Below are 26,858 nucleotides of genomic sequence, written 5' to 3' on the forward strand. Positions count from 1 at the left end.
ACGTAGTGCAACCTTAGTATAAAGTCCATAGTAGTTTGATACTGTGCTAGGATTGTGGTTAGGGTTGCAGGGTGATAAACACAATTTGTGATCGACTGAAACTGAAAAAAAATGACCTGATAGATCAGTGATCATCTTCCAGTTAAACATGCAGGAAGCTTTGTGTGTCAGCTTTTTTGAGAGGAGACTGGGTGTTTTGTGTCTGAAAGGGGTGAAAATTACATTAAAATGTGATTTTGAAGGTCTATTTAATTGTTTTGAGATTACAAAGAGATAGGCAAGCTCTGTGTAAGAAAGAACTGCAGATGCTGGTTTAAATCGAAGGTAGACACAAAATGCTGGAGTAGCTTAGCGGGGTGAGGCAGCATTTCTGGAGAGAAAGAATGGGTGACATTTAGGGTCAAGACTCTTCTTCAGACTGATGTCAGGGGAGGGGGCGGGACAAAGATAGAATGTAGGCGTAGACAGTAAGACTAGTGGGAGAACTGGGAAGGGGAAGGGGATGGAGAGGGAAAGCAAGCGCTATCTGAAGTTAGAGAAGTCAATGTTCATACCACTGGGGTGTCAACTACCTAAGCAAAATATGAGGTGCTGTTCTTCTAATTTAAGCTGGGTCTCACTCTGACAATGGAGGAGTCCCAGGACAGAAAGGTCAGATTGGGAATGGGAAGGGGAGTTGAAGTGCTGAGCCACCGGGAGATCAGGTAGGTTCAGACGGACTGAGCGGTGGTGTTCAGCGAAACGATCGCCGAGCCTGCGCTTGGTCTCGCCGATGTAGAGAAGTTGACACCTGGGACAGCGGATACAGTAGATGAGGTTGGAGGAGGTGCAAGTGAACCTCTGCCTCACCTGGTCCTTGGATAGAATCGAGGGAGGAGGTAAAGGGACAGGTGTTGCATCTCCTGCGGTTGCAGGGGAAAGTACCCAGGGAGGGGATGGTTTTGGGTGGGAAGGGACGAGTTCACCAGGGAGTTTCGGAGGGAACGGTCTCTGCGGAAAGCAGAAAGGGGTGGAGATGGGAAGATGTGGCCAGTAGTGGGATCCCATAGGAGGTGGAGAAAATGTTGGAGGATTATATGCTGTATGCGACGGCTGATGGGGTGGAAGGTGAGGACAAGGGGGACTCTGTCCTTGTTACGAATGGGGGGGGGGGGGGGTAGTGGGAGTAAGAGCGAAGCTGCGGGATGTCGAGGAGACCCTAGTGAGAGCCTCATCCATAATGGAAGAGGTGGAACCCCCGTTTCCTAAAGAATGAGGACATTTCCAATGCCCTGGTATGGAACACCTCATCCTGGGTGCAGATGCCGCGTGGATGGAGGAATTGTGAGTAGGTGATAGAGTCTTTACAGGAAGCAGGGTGGGAAGAAGAGTAATCAAGATAGGCAAGCTCTGTTGAGAGTAGCAGTATGAAAAATCTAATATATAATTCCCAATTTAAGTTTTTTGGTTGAATGTTTTAAACTCATGAACATTCTTTTTCAGATTTGTTATTTTAGTTTACGCTTCATGCCAATGATTTTTATTAATGGAATCCTGGTGCCTTAATTGTTTTGTCCAACCCTCACAAACAGTTCTAGAATATTAAGATACTGTGGTACATCATAAAAACTTTGTGTTAATCAAGATCATGATATTGGATCAAACCACAGGAAGCTGCAGAAATTTCTATCACATGGTTTGCACTGTTGTTTGGAATGCAGCATTATAAAAAATAAGAATTAATTGATATATACTGCTGCATTTTGTTTTCTAACTTTTGTAGATTAAATTATACTTCCCTGGTCTGTTGCAACTTTCTTAAGTAGTTTTTATTGATATTTACTGCTAAATCAAAAGTTTCATCACATTTATCAAGAAAGTGATAGTGCACCGAAAACGCCACCATGTTTTGCAACAATTAAAGCTATGTATTGAGCATTTTTAGAACAAAGGTTTGTATGACTTGTGAATGTTCATGCAATCAGGCACGGCTTGTAGCTAAATGGATTTATTATATATGTAAAGGTTATGTCCATAGTTAAGCAGACTAGTTCTTTCTAATAAGTGTATATTCTTTAGATTTTAAAAAGTCAAATACTTTAGTTTGAGGATTCACACCAAAATGGTCTATCAAATCTACTGTTTGACTAAATTTTTGACTGCTTTCATGCGTAATGGGGAAGCAGGAAATCTTGTTCTGTTACATGGAAACGTGTCTGCAGCTGATGTGCATTAAAAAAAAATCTAAACTTGTTTGTTGAGAATTAGAACTGTAGCTGTGACTTTGATGACAATATAGGATTCTGATGTTGCCATGAATTTACAGCCTGATCAAGTAAATTTGATTGATTCATTAATTGGGAGATACAACATGAAAACAGGCCCATCGGCCTACCGAGTCCATGCTGACCACTGATCATCCATTCACACTATGCTATCGCACTTTTGCATCCACACACTAGAGTTAATTTACAGAGATACAATTCTGTATGTCTTTGGACCATGAGAGGAAACTTGAGCAGCCGGAGGAAATCCGTGCGGACACAGGGCGAACGTGCAAGCTCCAACGTTCAGGGTTGAACCAGGGTCTCTGGCACTGCGAGGCAATGGCTCCACCAGCTGTGCCGCCAAATTAGATGTGTCTTGCTTCTATTGCACAGAGAGATAGTCTGAGTCGTGTACAATACATTTAGGCATAGTTTTGAACAAGTTACTTTGTTTGTTCTTAGCATTCCCTAACAATGTCTTCTTGAGTATGGACAAAGGAGTGTGGTGGAGTACATGCCTCAATCAGCATCAATGGGGCATGTGATAATGGTTGAGAATTTCAGGTTCTTTCATGTTAATATTATGAACGATCTGATTTGGACAAACCACGAGGATGCGACATCCAATGCCTTTGCATCCTTAGGAGACTGAGAAAATTGAGCATGTCTCCAATAACTCTACAAATATCTACTGATGCACCATGAGAAAACATACTGCCGTGTTGCATCACAGCTTGGTTTGTGAACACCTCTCAAGATTACAAGAAATTGCATAGAATGTGTGTGAAATGTGTGTGAGTGATTGGTGGTGGTCGGAGGGGCCGTAGGCGCAGATTGGCAGCCACGCTTCCGTCAGTCTGCCCCAGGGCAGCTGTGGCTACAGAAGTAGCTTACCACCACCGAATGTGACTGAGGAGTGAATGAATAATGCGATGTAAAGCGCCTTGAGTATTAGAAAGGCGCTATATAAATCCCATCCATTATAGAGTTTTAGACAGCCCTATCCATCACACAGACTAGACTCCTCACCATGATGCCTCAGAAGAGTAGCCAACATAATCAAAAACCTGTCTCACCCTGATCATTCTTCCTCTTCCCTGCTCCCATCAAACAGAAGGTATAGAAGCTTAAAAGCACACCCCCCCCCCCCCCCCCCCCTCCCCCCAGACTCAGGAATAGCTTTTTCCTCTCTGTCATCAGGCTTCTGAACTGTCTTTCCATAAGCTCGGTGCTGTTTGATTCACCTCTACCCCATTATGGACATTGGACTTTGTCTATGAAACTTATGTGCTACAATGCTGAGAATTATATTCTATACCTGGTATCTTCCCCTTTACTATATCCATTTTACTTGAATTTGACGATTGTATTTTTGTATAGTATAATCTGATTGTATAGCTTACAAAACAAAGCAATTTGCTGGGTACCTTGGTGCATGTGACAACAATAAACATAAACCTAAACATAAACATAATATTAGGAAGGGGAATTCGTGATGAGCAGTTTTTGGCATAAATAGTGTTGGTAAACAAACTTCAAAAAAAAGTTATCGCTTTTACAGCCTAATTTGTATTTTGTTTACTGGCCTGAGAAATGTAACATACTTTTACATAAAACATTCATCCAAAAACCTTTAAAAGGACTAGCTGAAGTTGAGTGCTACAGGTTTGCTGTGCAGCTGCCTTGAGAACCCAAATTAAAAGGGCATTTTCTGTTTGAGATGCAGAGCTAAATGCGGTAGAAGGTCATTAATTAAGTAAATCAAATTAGTTTGGATGAATAAGTGAAAGATCTTGTTTGCAGGATGGGGGGGTAATTCATGATTTGATTTTTGTTTTGATGTTTCTTCCCTGCAGTGTTTGGTAAGTCTCCAGCTTTGGCTGGGTGATTTTCAGTTTTCTAGTACTGACTCGTGTTCCTTTCTCTTGAACGGAACCTTGCCAGTCAATGGAAAATATTTTCTGTTCATGCACTCAGCATGATTGCAAAAGTTGGAAAGAGGAGTATATCACATGGTCTAAGAGTAAGGATGTGGGTTTAAAGAGAACCTGCATTGATTTGTGTTTGGTACCTTCAGGGATTAAGCAGTGACATGAGAAAATAAACGTAAGAATTTTTTTAAAGTAATGTAAGCAAATCTGTGCTTTAATAAAGAAAGAATATAATTATTTTGAGGAAATTGTACATTTTGTTTTTAGAGTCACCATTTTTTCTTTCTAACTTGCTATTTTTCTTTGCTGATTAATCTTCTGTCCCTTTGTGGAATCATGGTTACAGTATTGTTTATTTCCATCTCTAAGCTAATTTTCATACAAGTCTGTGCTCTCTCACTCTCTCGGATAGGCTCGTGAAGGCGGCGTTTGCTAACCTGGCCTTCATCAGTCAGGGATTTGTGTATAGCCGTTGAGACATTATGTTACAGTTGTACAAGACATAGGTGAGGCAGTAATTTGAGTTTTGTGTTCAGTTTTGGTCAAATTGATACCAATATGCTGGAAAGAGTGCAGAGAAGATTTAAGAGGATGTTGCCAGGGCCAGTGGGCTTGAACTCTAAGGAGAGGTCAGGCAGGCAAGGACTTCATTCCTTGGAGTGCAGGAAGCCGAGGAGTGATCTTATGAATGTGTATAAAATTATGAGAGGAATAGATAGGGTTAATGCACAGAGTCTATTCTCAGTTGGGGGAATCAAGCACTAGAGGACATAGGTTTAAGGTGAGAGAGGAAAGATTAAAAAGTACATGAGGTGCAACGTTTTCATTCAGAGAGTGCTGGGCATATGGAATGTGTTGCCATAGCAGGTAGTTGAGGCAGGTACTATATAACAGCATTTAAAAGACACTTGGATAACGTACATGGAAAGGAAAGATTTAGAGGGATATGGTCTAGGTGCGGACATCTTGCTCAGATGCGGCTTCCTGGTTGGTAATGGGCATGTGGGCTGAAGGCCTGTTTCTGTGTGTGACTCACTAAATCTGATTTGCACTCTTTCACACTCATCCTCATTTTTTATGTCTTAATCTTTTACATTAAAAAGAGAATCTACCAATTGTATTTTCATACCTTTACTGGTAATATGATTTTAAATTTCAATTTTTAGAGATTCCCGCCAAACAAAGATAAGCTTCAAAACTTCAAAATCTTACATTTGTTAATCGGAAATATAGGTTTAAATTGAAATAGCGAGATTGATACTGCAAGGTAGATCAAATGAATTTCATTCTGGTGTTTAAATGAAAATATTTTGCCTAACATTTTAAATGTGACAAGGCAGACTGGGATGATAGTTTTGTGTCCATTAATGGAAAGTTATAAATTATACATGTGCCTGTAGTCTGGAAATTGTAGTTGCAATGATAAAACTGTCGATGTTCACTTTCATGACACAAGCTGAGATATCTGGAGTATTGACTTGCTGTTAAAACATGGAAATCCAAACGCAGCAAGTACTAATTAGGTTCCTTTTTTTAGATTACCTTCTGAAATCAGTAATCTGATGAAAACTTTGGGCTTTTATAATAATTCCTTTTTTTTTCAAATATACCTTTGAAATAAATGAGCGTTCACCTTTGAAGTGTGAGAGACATTTTTATAAACTGAAATTCTGTTTTCATCACTCCTGTATTGGATCCCACCCCCCTGCCAATCTAGTTGAAAGCCTGGATGACCTCGGGCTCATCCGGTAGTTTGGGCAAGATATAGATAGGAGCTCTTGAGTGGTGGTCACACCTAAGATGCAGACAGAGAATGGATGGATGAGAGTAGGAAAGAGAGAGTAGGAAAAGAGTTCAGGAATCCCCTGTGGCCATTCCCCTGCAAAACAGGTATCCCACTTTGGATATTGTTGAGGGGGATGACCGTTCAGGGGAGAGCAGCAGCAGCCAGGTCTGTGGCACCAGGCATGGGCTTGGAGGCACAGTGGGGTAGGGTGAAGTCAGGCAGAGCGATAGTGAAAGGAGACTTGATAATTAGGGGGAAAGACAGGAGATTCTGTGGCAACAAAATCGGGCTCTTTGTGGACATCTGCACAAATGACATAGTAGGACAAGGATGTGGTCCTGTGAAGCAAATATACGGAGTCTGGTGAAAGGTTAAAGTGCAGGACCTTCGGTGTAGTCATCTCTGGAATGCTACTGGTGCATGTGCTAGTGAGAGCAGCAATAGGATAGGATAGATGAATGCATGGTTGAGGAGTTGGTACAGGGGACATTAATTCATATTTTTGGACCAGTTGGGATCTTTTCTGGGGCAGAGGTGACCTGTACTAGAGGGACAGATTGCACCTGAACTGGAGGGGCACCAGCATCCATGCAGGGAGCTTGCCTGTGCTACTTGGGAGGGCTTAAACTTAAATGGTAGAGGAGTGGGAACCAGAACATCAGGTCAACAAAGAGAAGGGCTGATGAGAAAGTGAAGGTTACAATAAGTAGATCTCAAAGGAAGGACAGGCAGGGAGAGCTTCATGAATTTGGGAATATTGAAGGACTGGTGTGTTTACTTCAACCCAAGGAGCATTGTGGGTAAATCTGCTGAAGTTAGAGACTTAGACCTGGATCTTCTGCTGCTACAGTATAGATGCCCCCATATGTGGCAAAAGAAACCCCAAGGGGAAGCACCTTCCACCAATATACTTGTTTGCCTGGGTAATCCTGTTCCCCAACCAATGATTTCTCCTTCAACTCCACACACTTTCTCGTGATGTAGGTATGGAAACTAGCATAGGTATGCTGTCTATTTTTTGGATACATGGAAGAGTCTTTTCAACTCTTTTCTGGTCCATTGGTGACTGCACTGGTGCTCTTTTCTATTCTGATATAGAATTAAAGTGTCAATATTTTTATTGCAAACTTCCACTCTTTTGTATTCACAAGGTCCATTGAATTGAATCGAATTGAATTGAATTGAATCCTTTATTTGTCATTCAGACCTTTCGTTGCTGATTTATTTCCCCTGTTCGGGGATCTCTCTGTATCCATCTTAGTGGATACACTTGTGAAAAACATCCATTACACCCTAGAGTCCCACAGCTATCTTGACTATATCACCTCCCACCCTGCTGTCCGTCCCAGGCTGGCCTTCCCCTATCAAGAGATATTACCCCTGTCCTATCCATCTCTCCCACACCCTCTCTGCAACTTAAACATATTTTTCTTTTTGTCATAACTAGTAAAGGGTCGTTGACCTGAAATGTTAGTTTTTCTAATGGTTCAGATTCAGATTCAGATTCAACTTTAATTGTCATTGTCAGTGTGCAGTACAGAGACAACGAAATGCAGTTAGCATCTCCCTGGAAGAGCTACATAGAATATGATTTCAATAAATAAATCTATTTACATGCATACAGTCATAGTGTTTTTCCTGTGGGAGGAGTGTCCGGGGGGGGTGTGATTGGCAGTCACCGAGGTATATTGTTGAGTAGTGTGACAGCCGCGGGGAAGAAGCTGTTCCTGGACCTGCTGGTCTGGCAACGGAGAGACCTGTAGTGCCTCCCGGGTGGTAGGAGGGTAAACAGTCCATGGTTGGGGTGAGAGCAGTCCTTGGCGATGCTGAGCGCCCTTCGCAGACAACGCTTGCTTTGGACAGACTCAATGGAGGGGAGCGAGGAACCGGTGATGTGTTGGGCAGTTTTCACCACCCTCTGCAGTGCTTTCCGGTCGGAGACAGAGCAGTTGCCATACCATACTGTGATACAGTTGGTAAGGATGCTGCTTAACCTCCTGAATGTTTCCAGCCACATATGTTTACATTGAAAAGGGGAAGCTGGTGAGCATGGGAGGAAGACTAAGATGCAGTGCTACAGGGGAATTGGTTGAAGGGGAATGGGATTGATGAGATTGCTTTGCTGGGAGCTGGCATGGATTCAATGAACCAAATAGCTTCCTTCGGCATTGTAATAAGTATGGGGTAGAAGTTTCATTCTTAGAGTGAGTTATATTGCCAGTCATAGATTCATAGTCTTACAGTATGGAACCAGCCCCTTCAGGCCAACTCATCCATGACGACTAAAATGTCCCATCTTAGCTGGTTCTATTTGGTTGCATTTGTTCCATATCACTTTCAACTTTTCCTATCCACATATCTGTCCAAATGTCTTGTAAATGGTGCAATTGTACCATTTTTGATTCCCCTATACTGGGAAAAAGACTGTGCATTCACCCTGTCTATGCCCCTCAGATTTTATACACCTCTACATGATCATCCCGGTGTCGCTTGTGCGCCAAGGAATAAAGTCATAGTTTGCTCAACCTCTCCCTTTATATCAGTACCTCGAGAACTGGCAACATCCTCATACAGCATTTTTCACTCTTTCCACCTTAAAGTCATAATGGCTTACTGCCTGTTTCTTCACTATTTTTGTTCTTTAACTCCTATCGTTATTCGGAAAATGGGTGAAATATTTATCCTTGTGACATGATACCACTAATTGTCAGGAGACCTCTTTTCCTCTTTTCTGGATTGCATAAGTTGCTTAATTTGCAGTACGTTATGGAATTTTTTAATATGAATGATTCGGATGTTAGGTTATCTTAGCGATGAAAATACTGTTTATTGATTCTACCATTTGCCTCTGATCTTGGTCTGCAATGTAGATACTTAGAAGTTCAGCTGGCATCAACTAACTGGACACTCGGTGTACCTTAGAGTTTTAAAGTTTATTTTCGCTCTGCTTTGTTGTAGATAAAATGCCTGGTTCAATAAGAACCTGTTTTTAGATTTTTTGAACTGGGCAATGGTTCCTGGAATGTGAAGAAGTGTTTGAGTAACTTACAATTTCAAAGGAACTGAGGCACTATCAAAAATATTATTCACTGCCCAAATAGATCAATTATTAGAGAAAATATGCAAAATTGGTGCAGTAAATTATGATTTAATTGTGATTAATTTCAGGTGCTTCATTGTACAAATTCTGTACTTGTCTTCTGATGTAGACTTGCATTGGAAAATAATCAACGTTTCATGCTGGAAATATCTAATCCTCAAAAGGTTTTGTATTTTTAACAAATGTCTCTGGGAAAAAAAATGAAAATTTATAGTAACTGAGCCAACTTCCAAGGCCTGATCAATTTTGTTTTATGCAGAAGCTTCAGAATTGGTGATTTGTCTGTGATATAGTTGGTTATAATGCAGAATTGGTTGTTAAAATGGCCTTCACAGACTTCGTACATCTGAATTCATTTTACTTAGTATGGCAAACAGCTGTATTTCACTTCAGAGCAGCTAATACATTACCATATGGGTAAAGATTACAGTGTGATTCCAATTTCATGTTCAGCCTACTGCTTAGAATAAGTTGTCCAATGTGTTTCTGCTTTTAGGTTATATTTTAATGTCCGGAAGAAAGGAAATCAGGCAATTTCACATGGGAAGACTTTGATGTGCAAAGAAGTCAATTATCTAACTGCCAAATCTATTGTGGAATGGGGAAGTAATTTATTAAGAGCCTTCAAGAGTATCTGCTGGACCAAATGATGCACCTGTGTCATTTAAAGATGAAAAGTGCAACTTTCTAAATTAAAAAAAAAGTGGCTAACATCAAGTTAAAAATCATGAGAAAATAATTACTATGAATATAGCTTCATTGTCATGGGGTTGGGGTTCATTTCTGCTCATCCCTTGTTGTGGTGATACAAATACCAAGTATTCGTTCTATTTTGCATGTTATATCTCTGCAGTGTGATTTTAATATATAATATGATACATAAATAGCACTGCTGTATGGAACAATGTACAGCAAAAGCTATTATATATAAATGTAGGAAAGAACTGCAGACACTGGTTTAAATCGAAGGTAGACACAAAATGCTGGAGTAACTCAGCGGGACATGCAGCATCTCTGGAGAGAAGGAATGGGTGACGTTTCGGGTCAAGACCCTTCTTCAGTCTGACCCCAAATAAATTCAGTTTAGAATTCACAAGATACTTTATTCAGCAGTTCTAGGAATGTGGGTCATGTCTCTGCATGAACTCGCCTGAGTCAATTCTTGATTTCTTGATTAGTAAGGGTGTCAGGGGTTATGGAGTGAAGGCAGGAGAATGCGGTTGAGAGGGAAAGATACATCAGCCATGATTGAATGGCGGAGTAGACTTGATGGGCCGAATAACCTGATTCTGCTCCTAGAACTTATGAACGTATGAATAAGTATAGTCTCCTGATAGTAGAATGAGCCCATATCTTTAATTGGGTTGGATGATTCATTGAGTTCTTCAGTGGGTTTTCAAGAATATGAGAGTGAAAATAGCATTGTCTAGCTCACTGCATTGAACTGCTTATCAAAGGGGGTATTGGCTGTCCATTGAAAGAATATAAATTAAAATTGATTACTAAACCAGAGACCTGCATTAGATGCTTGTCCTTGAAACTTGGATGGTTCCTCTCAATCTGAATGTTTCAGTTCTAATGAAAAATAAAATTGGAACAGATCTTAAACTGTGCTGAACAGCTCTCCAACTATAACTGAATGGGATACAAATTATGGAAAATTTGGTGTCTGCTTGGGTAGTCCTTGTGTCAGAAGGAACTAATTGTTGAATAGTTTGTACATGATGCTTAGCGTATGGTTATAAAAATATTCTTCAGTTAAAAAAGTTGGCTCTCATTTGAGCTTGTTTAGAAAATAACTGGAGACTGACATGAGAAAAAATCTTCTACATAAGGTAGTTATCATTTGTACAATACGTTTTACCACTGTGCTGTACGAGTTAAAGCATTTCAATGCCTTTTTTGTGATGGTCGATAAAGCTAGATCCTGTTCCTTTAATTAATTTCTCATTTATGTTAAAGATGGAAGGATGTTGAGAATTATCTACAAATTTGCATAATGAAAAAATCTCAAAAGCAAAATGCTTTCCATTGCCATGTTTCAATTTTGAATTGAAAATGTTTGGTGGAGAGTTTTCCAGAACTCAATAAATAAACAACAGATGAGGGGATTTAATGTTAAAGACGCTGTCTGTGTACTTGGAGACACATTTATAGACTGTATTTTTCCAATTGCTGGAATAAATAAAGGAACCTTATGAAGATTTGCCAATGAATCTTTGATGGTTTGAAATTCTTATGCTGCCTTGCTAATGGGTCTAAAATGTGTTTGTCACTGTGACATTCCATGCTGATCATAGGCAGACTTTTATAATTTAAAAAAAATCAGATTTCCTTTTATGTTGAGAGACAGTATCTCTTTTGTGCATGTACATGTGTTAGATTTTAAACTGTAGAAATATTTTCTCTTTTAATTGAAGGAGTGACAGCCACATAGTTTTAATATTTTTAGTTCATTATTCTGTTAATAATGGTTTGTAGTAAATTTTATTTTGCTTGCTTATCAGAGATGTTATTTCCTCATAGCATGTTTAAGCACATTACTGGATTGTATTGAAGGGAAGTAAGGAATTCTGATTCTCACTTAGGATGGTAGGAATGAATTGATCTAAACAATGGACAAAAGATTATCTTTAGATCAAGAATCCATTGAAATTATTTAGGAATGACTGTTGATGGATTATACACCGTGTCCTGCTTTTGGTTCTTAATGTGCAGGAAAGAACTGCAGATGTTGGTTTAAGTCGAAGGTAGACACGAGAAGCTGGAGTAATCCAGAGGGACAGGCAGCATCTCTGGAGAGAAGAAATAGGTCACGTTTCGGGTCGAGATGTTTCTTCAGACTTCAGAATGAAGAAGGTTCTCGACCTGAAACGTCACCCATTCCTTTTCTCCAGAGATGCTGCCTGGCCTGCTGAGTTACTCCAGCTTTTAGTGTCTACCTTTTGGACCTTAATCTTGATTTGTTAAGTGCAAACTTTATATTTTTCAGGTGCTATAATTTTGAAGTTTTGGTTTAGTTGTACCCATGTTATTTTGCTGAAGAGGATATCCTGGCAATATGCTAACTAGCTTTATTTAGTTCATGAAATAATTAAGGCGGAAACTAGCATTTAAAAGGAGAAATGCATATTAAGAAAATATTAACGCTGAGAATTTCATCCTCCAATAACAGAACTAAACTAACAATAAGGTGACGTTGAGTATAATACAATGAATTTCGGAAGTGGCAGCATATTGTGTTGAAGCTACTAGTTGTTGCTTAACAGAAATTCATTTTTATGTTTTGGTTTTGAAAACGTGTGCAATTAAAACGTGTCCTGCTGAAGTGAGAATATGAATACATACTTTGCTTTTCTAAAAAAAAAGTTGCGTGGACAGTAGCTACTCATTATCTAGTACTGCCTATTCTACTATTCCCCAATGTTTCATGAAAACTGTGTATCTTGGGACACAATTGTTGCTGAAACTGGATGTTACCCAGGTAAATTTAGGTGATTGCAAGGTAATTTACTGGTAATTAAAAAAAACGTAATGTGTAGGTGATTGAGGTGTGGATTATGTGATTTTATTGTTCATCTTATATTAGTTTATAATTTGTGTTCACATTAAATCTGCCATAATTTCAGGCGCTAGATGTGCTAACTGTTTTTTTATTAATTACTGTTCGTAACCTTCAACAGTTTGAATTGTAACATCTAAATGAGAACTTGCGTGTTTACTGAATCACAGAAGACTTATACCACACTAAGGGGCCATTTGCACCTTGATTCCTTTCTGGCACTATGCAGCTTCTGTCTTCTCTGCCCTCGTCCCATATTCCTACACTTCTCTCCATTTTGGCCCTTTGTAAAGACACAATTTGCCTCCAAGCCCCCTTTGGCAGTCAAAGATCAAACCATTCACTGATTATTGCCATTTATGGTTCTGTTGACAGTCACGTTAAGGACATTAAAACAGGTCCTAGAACCTGCTCCTCTACTCAAGGTCATGGCTGAATGGATCTTTGTCCCAGTTCACAGTTCTGTCTGCCCATTTCCAGGCCAGAAGTCTAACTCAGCCATGAATATATCATGGTGCATAAGGGCGCATAGAGCAGGAAAAATATCACAGCCTTCTGAGAAAGCAAATTCTTCCTCATTATTGGGCTACCCTTAAGTTGAAAATACCTCCTCTGGTATTGGATTCTTCCACAATGGAAACATTGTCTCGCCTCATTACAGTGAAGATACTAGAATGGTAGAAGATTGACTGAATGGCATAAGGCAAAGAGGATGAGATGCTACAGAAGACGAGAGCCCATGGTGTCAGAGGAAAGATACTAGCATGGACGACAGGATGGCAGAAGGCAGAGAGTGGCAATAAAGGGGGCTTTTTCTGGTTGACTGCTATTCACTAGTGGTGTTCTGCACGGGTCCATGCTGGGACCGCTACTCTTCACGTTGTCTATCAATGAATTTGGATGAGGGAATTGAAGGCTTTGGGACCAAGTTAGCAGATGATACGAAGATGGGTGGAGGGGCAGGTAGTGTAGAGGGACTCTGCAGAAGGACTTGGACAGGTTGGAAGAGTGGGCTGAGAAGTGGCAGATGGAATACAGCGTAGCAAAATGTGAAGCCATGCATTTTGGTAGTGGAATAAAGGTATAGGCTAATTTCTAAATGGGGAGAGAATTCAGAAATCGGAGGTGCAAAGAGACCTGGGAGTGCTGTTGCTGGTTAATTAACCCAAAAGGACAATTTGCAAGTCGAATTGGTAGCAAGGAAGACAAATGCAGTGCTAGCATTTATTTCGAGAGGACTAGAATATAAAAACAGGGATTAATGCTGATGTGTTTAAGAAGGAACTGCAGATGCTGGAAAATCGAAGGTAGACAAAAATGCTGGAGAAACTCAGCGGGTGAGGCAGCATCTATGGAGCGAAGGAAATAGGCAACGTTTCGGGTCGAAACCCTTCTTCAGTGATGTGAGGGTGGGGGGTGGGGGGGGGGGGGAAGAAAGGAAGAGGTGGAGCCAGAGGGCCGAGGGAGAGCTGAGAAGGGGAGGAGAAAGTAAGGACTACCTCAAATTAGAGAAGTCAATGTTCAAACCACTGGGGTGCAAACTGCCCAAGCGAAATATGAGGTGCTACTCCTCCAATTTACGGTGGTCCTCACTCTGGCCATGGAGGAGACCCAGGACAGAAAGGTCAGATTCGGAATGGGAGGGGGAGTTGAAGTGCTGAGCCACCGGGAGATCAGGTTGGTTATTGCGAACTGAGCGGAGGAGTTCGGCGAAGCGATCACCAAGCCTATGCTTGGTCTCACTGATGTAGAGCAACTGACATCTAGAGCAGCGATGCAATTGATGAGATTGGAGGAGGTGCAGGTGAACCTCTGCTGCACCTGGAAAGACTGCTTGGGTCCTTGAATGGAGTCAAGGGGGTGGTTCGGGTGGGAAGGGACGAATTGACCAGGGAGTTACGGAGGGAGCGGTCTCTGCGGAAAGCAGACAGCGGAGGAGATGGGAAGATGTGGCAAGTGGTGGGATCACGTTGAAGGTGGCGAAAATGTCGGAGGATTATTTCTTGTATGTGATGGCTGGTAGGGTGGAAGGTGAGGACAAGGGGGACTCTGCCCTTGTTATGAGTGGGGGTATGGGGAGTGAGAGCAGAGTCACGGGGTATAGAAGAGACCCTGGTGAGAGCCTCATCTATGGCAGAAGAGGGGAACCCCCGTTCCCTGAAGAATGAGGACATCTCCGATGCCCTGGTGTGGAACACCTCATCCTGGGTGCAGATGCAGCATAGACGGAGGAATTGGGAGTAGGGGATGGAGTCCTTACAGGAAGCAGGGTGGGAAGAAGTGTAGTCCAGATAGCCATGGGAGTCAGTGGGTTTATAGTGGATGTCGGTCACTGGTCAGACCGCATTTGGAGTATTGTGAGCAGATTTGGGCCCCATATCCGAGGAAGAATGTGCTGGCGTTGGAGAGGGCCCAGAGGTGGTTTACGAGAATGATGCCAGGAGTGAATGGGTTAACATATGATGAGCATTTGATTCCAGTGGGGCTGTACTTGCTGGTGTTTAGAAGGATGAAGGGAAACCTCTTTGAAACTTACTGAATAGTGAATGGCCTGGATGGAGTGGATGTGGAGAGAATAGTGGGTAAATCTAGAACCTGAGGCCATAGCCTCAGAATAAAAGGACATACATTTAGAAAGGAGATGAGGAGGAATTTCTTTTGTCAGAGGGTGGTGAATCTGAGGAATTCATTGCCACAGAAGGCTGTGGATGCCGTCAATGGATATTATTAAGGAGGAATTGAGAGATTCTTGATTTATTAGTGATTGTTATATTTAATAAAGAATAATTTCATATATCAATCAAAATGATTATTGTCAGTTTTCAAAGCAACTCCCTTAAATGCCTTAAGAGACATTGATGTCTCAAAATATGTTTAGTTACAGTTACATGTAAATAGCTTTTTCAAAACTGGATTTTATTTGAAGTTAGTAATATTGATGGGAGCTTGTCTGTTTGTATAGGGTGTCCATAAGTTGGCCATTCATAACTTGGAGGGCCTGTGCTGAGTCTTTGATTCTAAATATCTGACTATTTTAATCATGGATTCCAGCATTTTTCCAATAATTTCTTACAAAATTATTTCCAGAAAATTTCGTAAGATCACAGTCAATGCATTAATTATTTTTGCAGATATTCTAAAGACCCTAATGTGCGGGCCATCTGGCCAGTGGACCGGCCAGTCTTTCATCCCATTGGTTTGCATCAAATCTCTTAAATACTGATTATTATTCTTTTATGTTACAGATTCACTTTAACATTCAGACTTTAGTTTAGTTTAGTTTATTGTCATGTGTACTGAGGTACAGTGAAAAACCTTTGTTGCGTGCTAACCAGTTAGCGGATAGACGTTCTAATGTTGCTTTGTGTTTTCTAATCTGAAGAAAGACACAATATATTCAAATTGTTGTTGTTCCTTGCTTCCCATTATCAATTCCTCTGTCTCATCCTCAAAAGGTCTAACTGCCATTTTATCTACTTCCTATGATGCAGAGTGCTGGAATAACTCAGCAGGCGAGGTAGCATCTCTGGAGAAAAGGCTAGGTGATGTTTTGGGTCAGGACCCTTCAGGCCTGAAACGTCACCTATCCATGTTCTCCAGAGATGCTGCCTCACCTGCTGAGTTACTCCAGCACTTTGTGTCTTTTTTGTAAACCCGCATCTGCGGTTCCTTGTTTCTACTTCAACCTGTGGTCTTATGCCTTTCAACAGTGGCAATAACCACACCCTCTCCTCTATTTTGAGACACTTCATGATTTTTAAATATATAATAAATATATAATAAATAAATCCCTCTGGATTCTTTTATTCTAAGGAAAATAACCTTACTCTCTCCAATCCATCCATGTTCCTCGTTTTGTTAAATCTCTACACAGTCTCTGCAGCTTTTCTTTATGATTGTTACCTGGAACTGGACACAACACTCCACCTGTGCCTGAACTAATATTTTATAATGGTATTTCATGACTACCTTGCTCTTATACTCAGTACCTCTATATATGAGACTCGGGATCCTGCAAGCTTTTTTAAAACTGTTTAGTCAATTTGCCCTACCCGTTTCAACAGTATATAGATGCAGCCACTTTAGGAAGCATACCTTCTAGTTTCTATTGATTTTGTGTTTTTTTAGATGAGCAGTAATGCAGCCAGTCCCATGTCAGCTGGAGGGAACACTGCGTCGAGCAGTGGGAAGGGATCGGCAAAGTCAAACAGCTTTGTTGCAGAACTTCAGACCATGATGTAAGTAAACAAACGTGTAAAGCATTTTCATGGTATTCAGCCCAAGTTCAGCCACACAAAGGAACATCAGTATACAACAAATAACATTAATTTTGATTTTGTCTGTCATTTTGTTGCATTGTTAGTCTGTCTCACAGATTAACATGCAAATACAGTATCTGCATTTTGCATATTTAATTATCAGTGTAAAACATTGATATTTATCCAAATAGAGCAAATTGGCATGTGATGTCTGGATCCTCAGAGTTTGTCTGCATGCAAACTTCATAGTTACCTTAAGCCAAATGTGATTAATTCATCAAGGTAAATTTGAGCAAAATCAGTAATTTCATTTTTGAAGAAACAGACCTGCAGATGCTGGTTAATAAATTGATGATCTTTGCTTTTGGAAGGTAATTGACAGAATATGTTCCAATGAAGCAGGTTATCATTAAATATGCCTCCAATAGAGCATATAAGGTTGAGCTATACTGATGAGTGAGCATTCTTCTGTATGAAGGTATAAGCTTCAATACAAGATGGGTGTTGAAAATTTAGATTTCCATTTCAATGTTTAATAGAGGTTAAATGTAATGTGAAAATATTTGAATCGAAGAAGGAAATGGAATGTAAAAATTGCAACAAATGAATCACTTGAAGATTGCGCACCTTACCCTTTATACATGATTGTAGTTTTAGTTGTTTAATGAAGGGGTTAATTTTAAAACAGCCACAATATTCGTTGAAAAGTACCAGTGTAAGAAATGATAAAATGAAACAAACAGAGACAGAATCACAGCATTTTGATGTTCTTTTTCTCAGTTTTGTTTCTATGCCAGCGGAAACTATCTTTTGGATTGTCTCTTTCTTTCCGAAGTCCCCTTTGCTTGAAAAACCCACCAAAATGCTGAAGTAATTCAGTGGGTCAGGCAGCATCTATGGAGGACATGGATAGATGACGTTTTGGGTCGGGACACTTCTTCAGACTGATTGCAGTAGCGAGAAATCTGGAAAAGAGATGGGGGGTGGGACAACGCCTGGCAAGTGATAGGTGGGCAGAGATGACAGGGATTTTGATAGGCAGATGTGTGGACAAAGGATAGAGATGAAAATAAGGTAAAAGGGTGTAAGATTGGAGAGAAGAAGAGTGAAATGTGAAGCCAGAGGAAGGCATAAGAGGTGGTATGGGATGGCTAGAAAGGGAAAGGACGCTAGATAGTGACAAAATGGGTGTGCACCTGGATCGAGCACACGCAAGAAGGGGAAAAGAGGGAAATTGTTACCTAAAATTAGAGAATTCAGCGTTCTTACCATTTGGTTGTAAACAACACAACCGGGATACGAGATCTGTTACTCCAGTTTACATGTGGCCACAGTCGAGCAATCAAGGAGGCCCAGGACAAAGGTTATAATGGGAAAGGGAAGGATAGTTAAAATGGTCAGCAATTGGGTGATCCAACAGGCGTATTGAGAATGCAAGTGTTCGGCACAATTGTTGCCTAGCATAGTCTTCATCTCGCTGATGTAAAGGAGGTCACATCAGGAGCCCTAAATGCAGTAGATGAAATTGGAGGAGTTGTACCGTCTCACCCGGAAGGGCTGCTGGGGTCCCTGGTAGGATCAAATGAATGTGGATGAAATGTAGGCGAATGATGTGTTTGATACAGAGACTGGTGGGGTGAAAGGTAAGGACCAGTAGAACACGATTCTTGTTCTGTCTGGGTGAAAGAGCAGAACAAGGACATTCCCCTGTCCTTGGATTTCTCCCCACAAGCCGCTCTATCCAACGCATAATTTTTTACACATTTCCCCCACCCTCAACATGATCTCACCACCAGTCACATCTTCCTATCCTCACCTCTTCTGCATTTTGGTAAGATCACCCCATCTACAATTCCTTGGTTCACTTATCCATTCTCATCTAAACCACCCTCTCTCCAGCTACTTTCCTCTGCAGCCACAGGTGATGTAACACATGTCACTACACCTCTTCCCTCACATCCAACCAGGGATGCCAGCAGGTCTTCCGGGTGAGGCAGAGGTTCACATGCACCTCCTCTCACCTTGTCTACAGCATCCGGTGTTCCCGATGTGGCCTTATTTACATCAAGCGAAGACTAGGCAATTGTTTCGCCAAATAATTGTGTTTGATCTTCCTAGGCCTGCTGACTGGTAACCATTTTACCTCCTATTCCCAATCTCATACTGACCTTCCTGCACTGGGCCGCCTCCATTGCCAGAGTGATGCAACAGGCAGATTGAGGAAACTGGAGGAAAACAGCACCCTATATTCTGCTTGTGAATCATTCAACCCATCAGTATGAACATTAAATTCTCCAATTTTAGTTAACTATTCCTACCTGACAATTCCACCCCCCCCCACCCAAGATGCGCATCCATCTCTTCCTCTATCTTGCTCCCCTGCCCCTTATCCCTGTCCTCTTCCACCTATATTTCTTCCTCTGGCTTCACTATTCACACCTCTTCTGTTAAACCCTTTTGTCTCCTCTTCATCTCTTGCCTTTGTCTACCTATATGCCTATCAAAATCCTCCTCACCTGTTTCCAACTATCAAATGTTGGCTTTGTCCTGTCCCCACCCCTCTTCCGGCTTTCTCTCATCTATTACAGTCTGAAGTAGGGTCCTGAACCAAATCCTGAACCAAACCATGAAGTAGGGTCCTGGACCAAATCATCACCTATCTATTTCCACCAGAGATGCTACTTGACTTGCTGATTTTGTTTTTTTGGTAAACCAGCATCTGCAGTTTCTTGTGTTTCCCCTTTACTTGTGACAGAATACTCTCGGTCTGAATATCAGGATTTTTCCTTTGATTATTCCATTGTAATTTTACACGTGCAGATGCCAAAGGTAATATTGGCTCACCATTTTTATTGAATCAGTTATAGTTTGCTCTGAATTACTAACATTTTGGCTCATAATGTTGTGACCTAAACTGAAGATTTATTTTCTGAAAGGTACATAAGTATCTAATTGACTGTTTTTTAAAGTTTGTCTTCACTTTTGATTTTATTTGACCATGACAACAGAGAGCATAGCAATGGCTCTATTATTTCACTGTACCGATGTAATCAACACCGGTGGCTCGAACTGGCACAGATGGACCTCATTGATTGTACATCCGATAATGGTGAAGCCGATATTGTACTGCACACAAAAAGAGGCTCATAACAGGCACGGAGGGATAAACCACCAAAATAAATCTCTGTTAAAATGAAAGATCAAAGTTAGTTTTGGCAGCTCAGTACTGTATTTGGGCTGACAGGTTTGTCAGTGCATTAACAAAAATAATGGTTTCCTGTTCTATTTGGTTACAACGTCTGCCTGATTTCTCATGCCTTCTTGGAGGTCTTTAATTGAGATCACTTGTACGCATGCATGACAGGAAAGAAAAAGGCTTATGGTAAGTTGAAATAGAGCAAGAGTGTTTGTAATGGATTAAAAACGTTTAACTATTGCAGATTTGATTTAAAAAAAACCTGCAAATACTGGTATTTAATTTTAAATACTGTTATTTTAATTTAAAATCAGAATTTTCTAAGAATTCAGTTGCTAGCAACAGATAAGCAATATATTGACTATCATAGCCTATACTTTAAATCATTAACTACATATGGAAATATACTTACATTATGTGGCATTAAGAATATTCTGTAAGAATTTGAAGGTTAATCTGCAGAATAAGCATCGGTGCACTTCAAAAATTAAATCTCTGCTTTGGCTGAAAGCATGTGAATATAGAAATGTATAATAGCATTGCTATGTGTAAATTATTGCAGTTTTCGACATGCAGTGCTTTAAAAAAATCAATATGGTACTTGCTTAAACCACATAAGAGTAACTCTTTTAATTATGGGATTTTCATAATGCTGGACTGACAGATGTCCAGACTAATGGAAGTTATGAGGTGTTGTTCCTCACAACCGACTTGGGTAGTCTATGGCATGAATGTTGAATTCTCCAATTTCAAGTAACTTGCACCCCCTCTAACCCTTTCTTTCTCCTCGTATCTACCATTGTCCTCTCCCACTCAGTTTTTACCATCTTATTCACATCCCCTTATCACCCTGGTTGTTTCTCTCCCCCTCCCCCCTCCTGCCCCGCCATACACTCCTCCCAGTGGATCCCACGTTCTCAACCCCCTCCCCCCCTTCTGTTTTCCCATTAACCATGTTCCTCCTCATTCAATTCAAATTTTCATGTTGCGATCAAATCCCGCAACCTGCTTCTTTTGTTCTCCACTTATCTCCAACCTGCTATTACCTTTCCCTTCCCCACGTGACATTTACTTGGCAATCAGCCATCCTCATCTGTACCCATCTATCACTTGTTAGCTCTGTCCTCCTTTCCCCTCCTCACCTCTTCATTCTGGCTACTTCCTCTCCACGCTTTTGGTCCATTTAAAGGGCCTCGACCCAAAATGCCGACTATCTATTTCACTCCACAAATGCAGTCTGACCCAATGTGTTCCTCGAGCTGCTCTCATTTTTTGCTACAAATCCCATCATCTGCAGTCTCTTGTGCCTCTGAATAATTTTAGTACAGGGTATTGTAAAGTATAATTATAGTATAATTGTAATGAACAGTTTCATGTTTTCATATTTATGCATTGCTATGGAGTTCACTGGAATTTTTTTGCCAAGTTATCCAGCACAGAGAAAAGTCCTCTTACCCAACTCGTTAATGTCAACCAAAGTTCCTTTCCTGGGATAATCCTACTTGACTGGATTTGGCCCATACCCCTCAATATTCTTCCTATCGATGAACATGGCCAAATATCATTTAAATGCTGTAATTGTACTGCCTATACCATTCCCTCTGGCTGTTTGTTCCTTATACCCACCAACATGTGGAAACATGCCCTTCGGCTCCCCTTTAAATCTTTCCCCTTTTACCTTAAACCTATGCCCTCCAGTTAGTAGTCTCCACTACTCTGAGAAATAAGACTGATCATCCACCTTTTCTATGCCCCATCTCTATCTCCCTTGCTCAAGGTAATCCCAGCCAGTTCTTATAACTATTAAGTCCTCGCAACATTCTTGTGAATCTTTCCTGCACCCTCTTTAGCTTAATCACATATTTCCTATTGAATGGCAACTAGAACTGCACACAGTATTCCAGGTGCTGTACATCTATACATCTTGTATAGCTGTAACATGACTGTTCAGACTGTTGCACTCAGAGTCTGGTCTGATTAAGGCAAGCATGCCATTTGCTACTTTGTCTCCACTTGTGGGGAACTATGCACTTTCAGCCCTTTGTCTCTCTCGTCCCAGGGTTCTGTCATTCATTGTATATCCTGTTCTGGTTCAACTGCCCAAAATGCAATACTTCATACTTGGCTTGAATTCCATCTGCTATTCTGTTGCCCACTTTCCCAGTTGATTGAGATCCTGGAAACACGAGGAACTGCAGATGCTGGATTCTTGAGGAAAATGATGCCCAGTAACTTAGTCAGTCATACAGCATCTGTGGAGAGGTGTGCTGTGATCTATCTGTGGAGATTACGTGGCTATATATATTTCCCTCTTCTGGCCATTAATATTGTTGAGGTATCAAGACCTGCTATAGATTTTCAAGTTCTTTTTGAGGATGATGAACATGTGGAGAACCTTAGTTATGTTGTATGTCTTATCCTGAGCAGTTTAAAAATTGGTGTCAGTTATTCACTGCTTCTGATTTGTTGCTTTACTCTTACCTTAAACTGTTCCGACATCCGGAATTATGGGTGTGCCGAGATTAATTAGCTGAAACATTACAGGTTAAAATTCATCACCGGAATACAAAACCTACACCAGAAACTGGTATTACAGATTTGAAGTGGAGACAATGTCTTCCTTATGGGCATAAACACTCTCATTATCTTATTCTAATAATATTAGTCAATATTTTTGTCAACTAACCGGATCAAAAGAACTAGTTATTTATTTGCATATCTTGGTCCTGGCTACCTCATAACAAATAATCCAAATTGTCTAATTTGCTAATAAATTAATTAAATTTGTTTCAACTGCATGTGTTGGTTGCAGCTCATTTTAACACAGCACACCTTGCAAAAATTTCTTACATGGAAATAAATTTGTTTTGAATTTACAACTTGGGTTCTAAAATAAAATAACTTTTACGACTAATTTACAAGCCATGTGCATATGAATCACCATTAAAATAATAACAATAATTAAACTAGAAAACAGTTGGTTAATCATGTAACTCCTTGTACCATACATTCTGTACTTCATATGCAACCATATGGAGGCATTGTAATTTTCAAATGTAGCAGATTGTTTTGAGAATGATTTAAAATGCGTTGAGTCAGTTATACAGCATGAAACAACGATCAAATGTTTTTGTCACAATGACATTTAGAAATTTAATCAGGTTATGGAGTCAAATAATAAATAAACCCTGTAGGATAGACACAATTTATTGGAATAACTCAGCGAGGCAGGCAGCATCTTTGGAGAGAAGGAATGGGTGACGTTTTGGGTTGAGACCCTTCTTCAGACTTCTCCAGCATTTTGTGTCTATCTTCGAATTAAACCAGCATCTGCAGTTCTTTCCTATACAAATCAACACTGTATTTGGATAGTGGGAGGGTGTGATCATTGCCCAGGTTAAATGTTAAATTTGAAAAATCTGTTGTCAGAAAAAAAGAGAAAGTGTTCTGAGAGGTTTGTGAAGGAGACCATGGGTTTTTTTCCACACTGTCCTGTTGTGATCTTTACACATGTCCTATATTTTTTTTTTAGCATCACGATTCTCTCCTCCAAGCAAATCCTTTCCTCCCTTTACTCAGTTTAGATTTATTGTTTGGTATCCTCTCAAATAATAACTTGATCTGAAGGTTGATTAAGAAATCATTTGTATGAATGTAATTGTTTCCATTCTTTAGTATGTGCAGATGTCTGCTTGCATTTTTAAACATAATATATAGCTAGGGGAATTTTCTTTGCATATTTTGATGTTTTATAACATAACATAAAATAACAATGAAACCACACTATCAAATATAAAGGATTAAATTCCTTTCAAATCACTCTGCGTAGCAATTAGTGCTAACCTTAGTAAGATGGTGCTCTCCCATTGTTCAAGATCTCTTCTAGTCTGCATGCGACAGGAAAGAAAAGACATGGGAAGTTGAAATGATTCTTCCCAGTTTCATGGATTATCAGCTATGACTCGTTTGGCACATTCTTGTGTCTGAGTTGCTCGATCTTGTGTCAAGTTCACTCCAGAAACTGAGTACAACAATATAGGCAGACATTCAAATGCACTGAGGGGTGACTATTGCTATACATATTAAAGCATGTACTCGCTTAGGCCAAGTCATTCAAAGGCACGGCATTTCCTTCCACTGTTATGCAGACGATACACAACTCTATCTCCCCCTGAAGCCCAACAACTGATCTAATCTATTCAGCCTTATCCATATAAAGTGTTGGATGGCCCAGAACTTCCTCCAACAAAATTAGAGTAAGTCTGAGGTCATCCTACTCGACCCCTCGGACGCAATCAAAACGATAGCAGACTTGGAAGCCTTACTCCATTACTCAATTGCCGTTGCCGTGATATTGGACTCCGCAATGAAATTTGACAAACAAGTCGATGCCGTGGTAAAAGCTAGCTTCTTCCAGCTTCGGACGATAGCTAAAATAAAACAATTCCTCCAATTTGACGACCTCGAAAAGATCATCCACTCATTTATCTCCCCCCGCCTTGATTACTACAACTCCCTTTACACTGGTATCAGCCAATCATCCCTGTTCCACCTGCAATTGGTCCAAAACGCTGCAGCAAGACTCCTGACGGGCACCCAAAAAGGGACCACATCATCCCGATTCTGGCCTCTCTCCACTGGCTCCCTGTGCGGTTCAAGCTCCTTCTTTATGTATACAGAGCCCTTAACGGGCTTGCCCCCACCTACATCAAAAATCTGCTTACCCACCATACCACCTCCAGGTCCCTCAGATCGGCCGACTTGGGGTTAGTGACCATCCCGCGGTCTAGGCATAAGCTCAGGGGCGACCGCGCTTTTGCGGTTGCAGCTCCTAGACTATGGAGCAGCATCCCTCTTCCCATCAGAACTGTCCCCTCCATCGACTCATTTAAGTCTAGACTTAAAACTTATTTCTACTCTCAAGCCTTTTTTGAGGTCCTCTGAGGGAGTGCTGTATGTATGTATCTATGTATGTATTGTTGATCTATGTACCACTGTTTGTAGCATGTTACTATCTGCACCAATGTAAAGCACTTTGGTCAACGAGAATTGTTTTTAAATGTGCTATAGAAATGAACTTGACTTGACTTGACTCTCAGTTGGGTACATAACATGGCATACCATTGTTTGGAAGAAAGGCAGGGAAATTGTCTTTGGTTCCCTGACCAGTTTTAATCCCTCTGTGAGCATCACTAAAACTGAAAGAAGACTGCTGTTGTAGGAACTTACTATACATAAGGTGGTATCAGTTTTTTCTATATTATTATAGCCACCAGAAGTTCAAAAGAAAGTAATGAACTTAAAGATGCCTTGAAAGAGTCTTTTAAAATGAATATTTCCCTTCCTTCCCATGAATGGAAAAGATAGCAGAGTGGCTAGGGTTAATGTGAGGGTGAATTTCAGAGGAACTAAGTAATCACCAAAGGTGCATCAAAATAGCAGGGAATGCCTCCAATGTCAGATAATTAATTCACACAGGAAAAATGAACAAAAGGAGTAATGGAAGAACAACATTTAGTTGAGAAACATTCTTGAGAAAATAATTATGCTTAAGGAAGTGGAATTTGATGGTTACTATCATATGATTGTTAAGATGAATGATATTGTTTAGAAACAGAACTTTGGAAATGTTGCCCCTTATATTCTTGTACAGTTGGCAAAATGATACATTTATTTTTAGAAATAATAAATTCAGTATTATTCCAAGTCTTGCAGTGAATCTCCAAAGCTGATATTTTTGGAATCTATGCTTGAAGAACACAATGTAATGCACAAGTTGTCATATTTTAAGATAGGAGCATTTGAGAACTAAAATTAATGTAATTGCTAATCAAAAGATAACCACAGCAAAATAGTGCATGAAGATATGCTGGGCTATTTTTGTTTTAGTATGGAGTTAGTATGTAAGAATTTGACACTTGAAGATAGATCATTTAGGAACCTGAAATTAATTGCTTAACATTAAGTTCCCCAAAAATATGTACAATAAAATGCAAAGGGAATGTTGTTAAACGTTCATTGCCAATCTAAAGACATTGTTTAAAATGTAATGGATGTTCTTGTGTTTAAAATATTTAAATGCAAGCTACTGTTCTTGCTATCCACTGTAAATTATAAAATCGAGAATCAATTTTAAATGTTCATGATCTTTGTAATTTTTATTAGTACTTTTTAAATGCATGATTTTAAGCTCTGTACCTGCTGTAAATCAGTCTTACAAATAGCAATAAGCAACTATTTTTTAATAATGCTACTGTGGCTGAATGGTTTCATTGAAATGAAGGTATTTGACACTCAAGTGCAATTGGGATGTCTTATCTTTGTTTAAAACCTTGCTTTCAGTCATTTGGAAGGGAACATGTTCCATATGAACTTGATTAAAAAATATGACCCACTAAATTTCTGATGTAGCATAGCTACAACATTTAGTCATAGCATGTCCACTTCATCCTATGGAAATGTGACAGTTTAACATTTAATTAACCATGCTGTTCTTTACATAATATCATTTTACATTCCAGCTTTGAAAAGTATACTGCAAAGAAACATTTAATTTAAAAACAAACAACTGTGAGTTGAATAGTTGACCTGTTGGCTAACCATTTTGAAATTTGGATTTGAGAAGTATTTCTAAGTGTTTTGTGTGTGTTTCAGAGTCTATTCAGAATAAGAGTATTGTGTGATAGTAACATCATCTCAAGACATTAACAATTATTGTGGCATAAAAGTTATTGTTAAAATGAAGGTATAGTGAAAATCTGAAGTCTGGTTTGATTGC

At 40.0% G+C, this 26,858-nt stretch overlaps 2 protein-coding genes across 3 annotated transcripts in view; one reads left to right on the forward strand and one right to left on the reverse strand.

The window, feature by feature from the left end:
* The window catches only part of runx2 (RUNX family transcription factor 2), a 156,610-nt gene that overhangs the window by 89,487 nt on the left and 40,265 nt on the right, over positions 1-26,858 (reverse strand). The gene's annotated exons all lie outside the window — the stretch shown is intronic.
* The window catches only part of supt3h (SPT3 homolog, SAGA and STAGA complex component), a 380,516-nt gene that overhangs the window by 5,054 nt on the left and 348,604 nt on the right, over positions 1-26,858 (forward strand). For both annotated transcript variants that reach the window (XM_033021335.1, XM_033021336.1), the window contains exon 2: positions 16,754-16,863. In XM_033021335.1, coding sequence (XP_032877226.1) covers positions 16,754-16,863 — 110 coding nt within the window. The remainder of the gene's footprint in view (positions 1-16,753; positions 16,864-26,858) is intronic.

This window comes from Amblyraja radiata, chromosome 5, assembly GCF_010909765.2.
Source record: "Amblyraja radiata isolate CabotCenter1 chromosome 5, sAmbRad1.1.pri, whole genome shotgun sequence".
NCBI classification, from domain to species: domain Eukaryota; kingdom Metazoa; phylum Chordata; class Chondrichthyes; order Rajiformes; family Rajidae; genus Amblyraja; species Amblyraja radiata.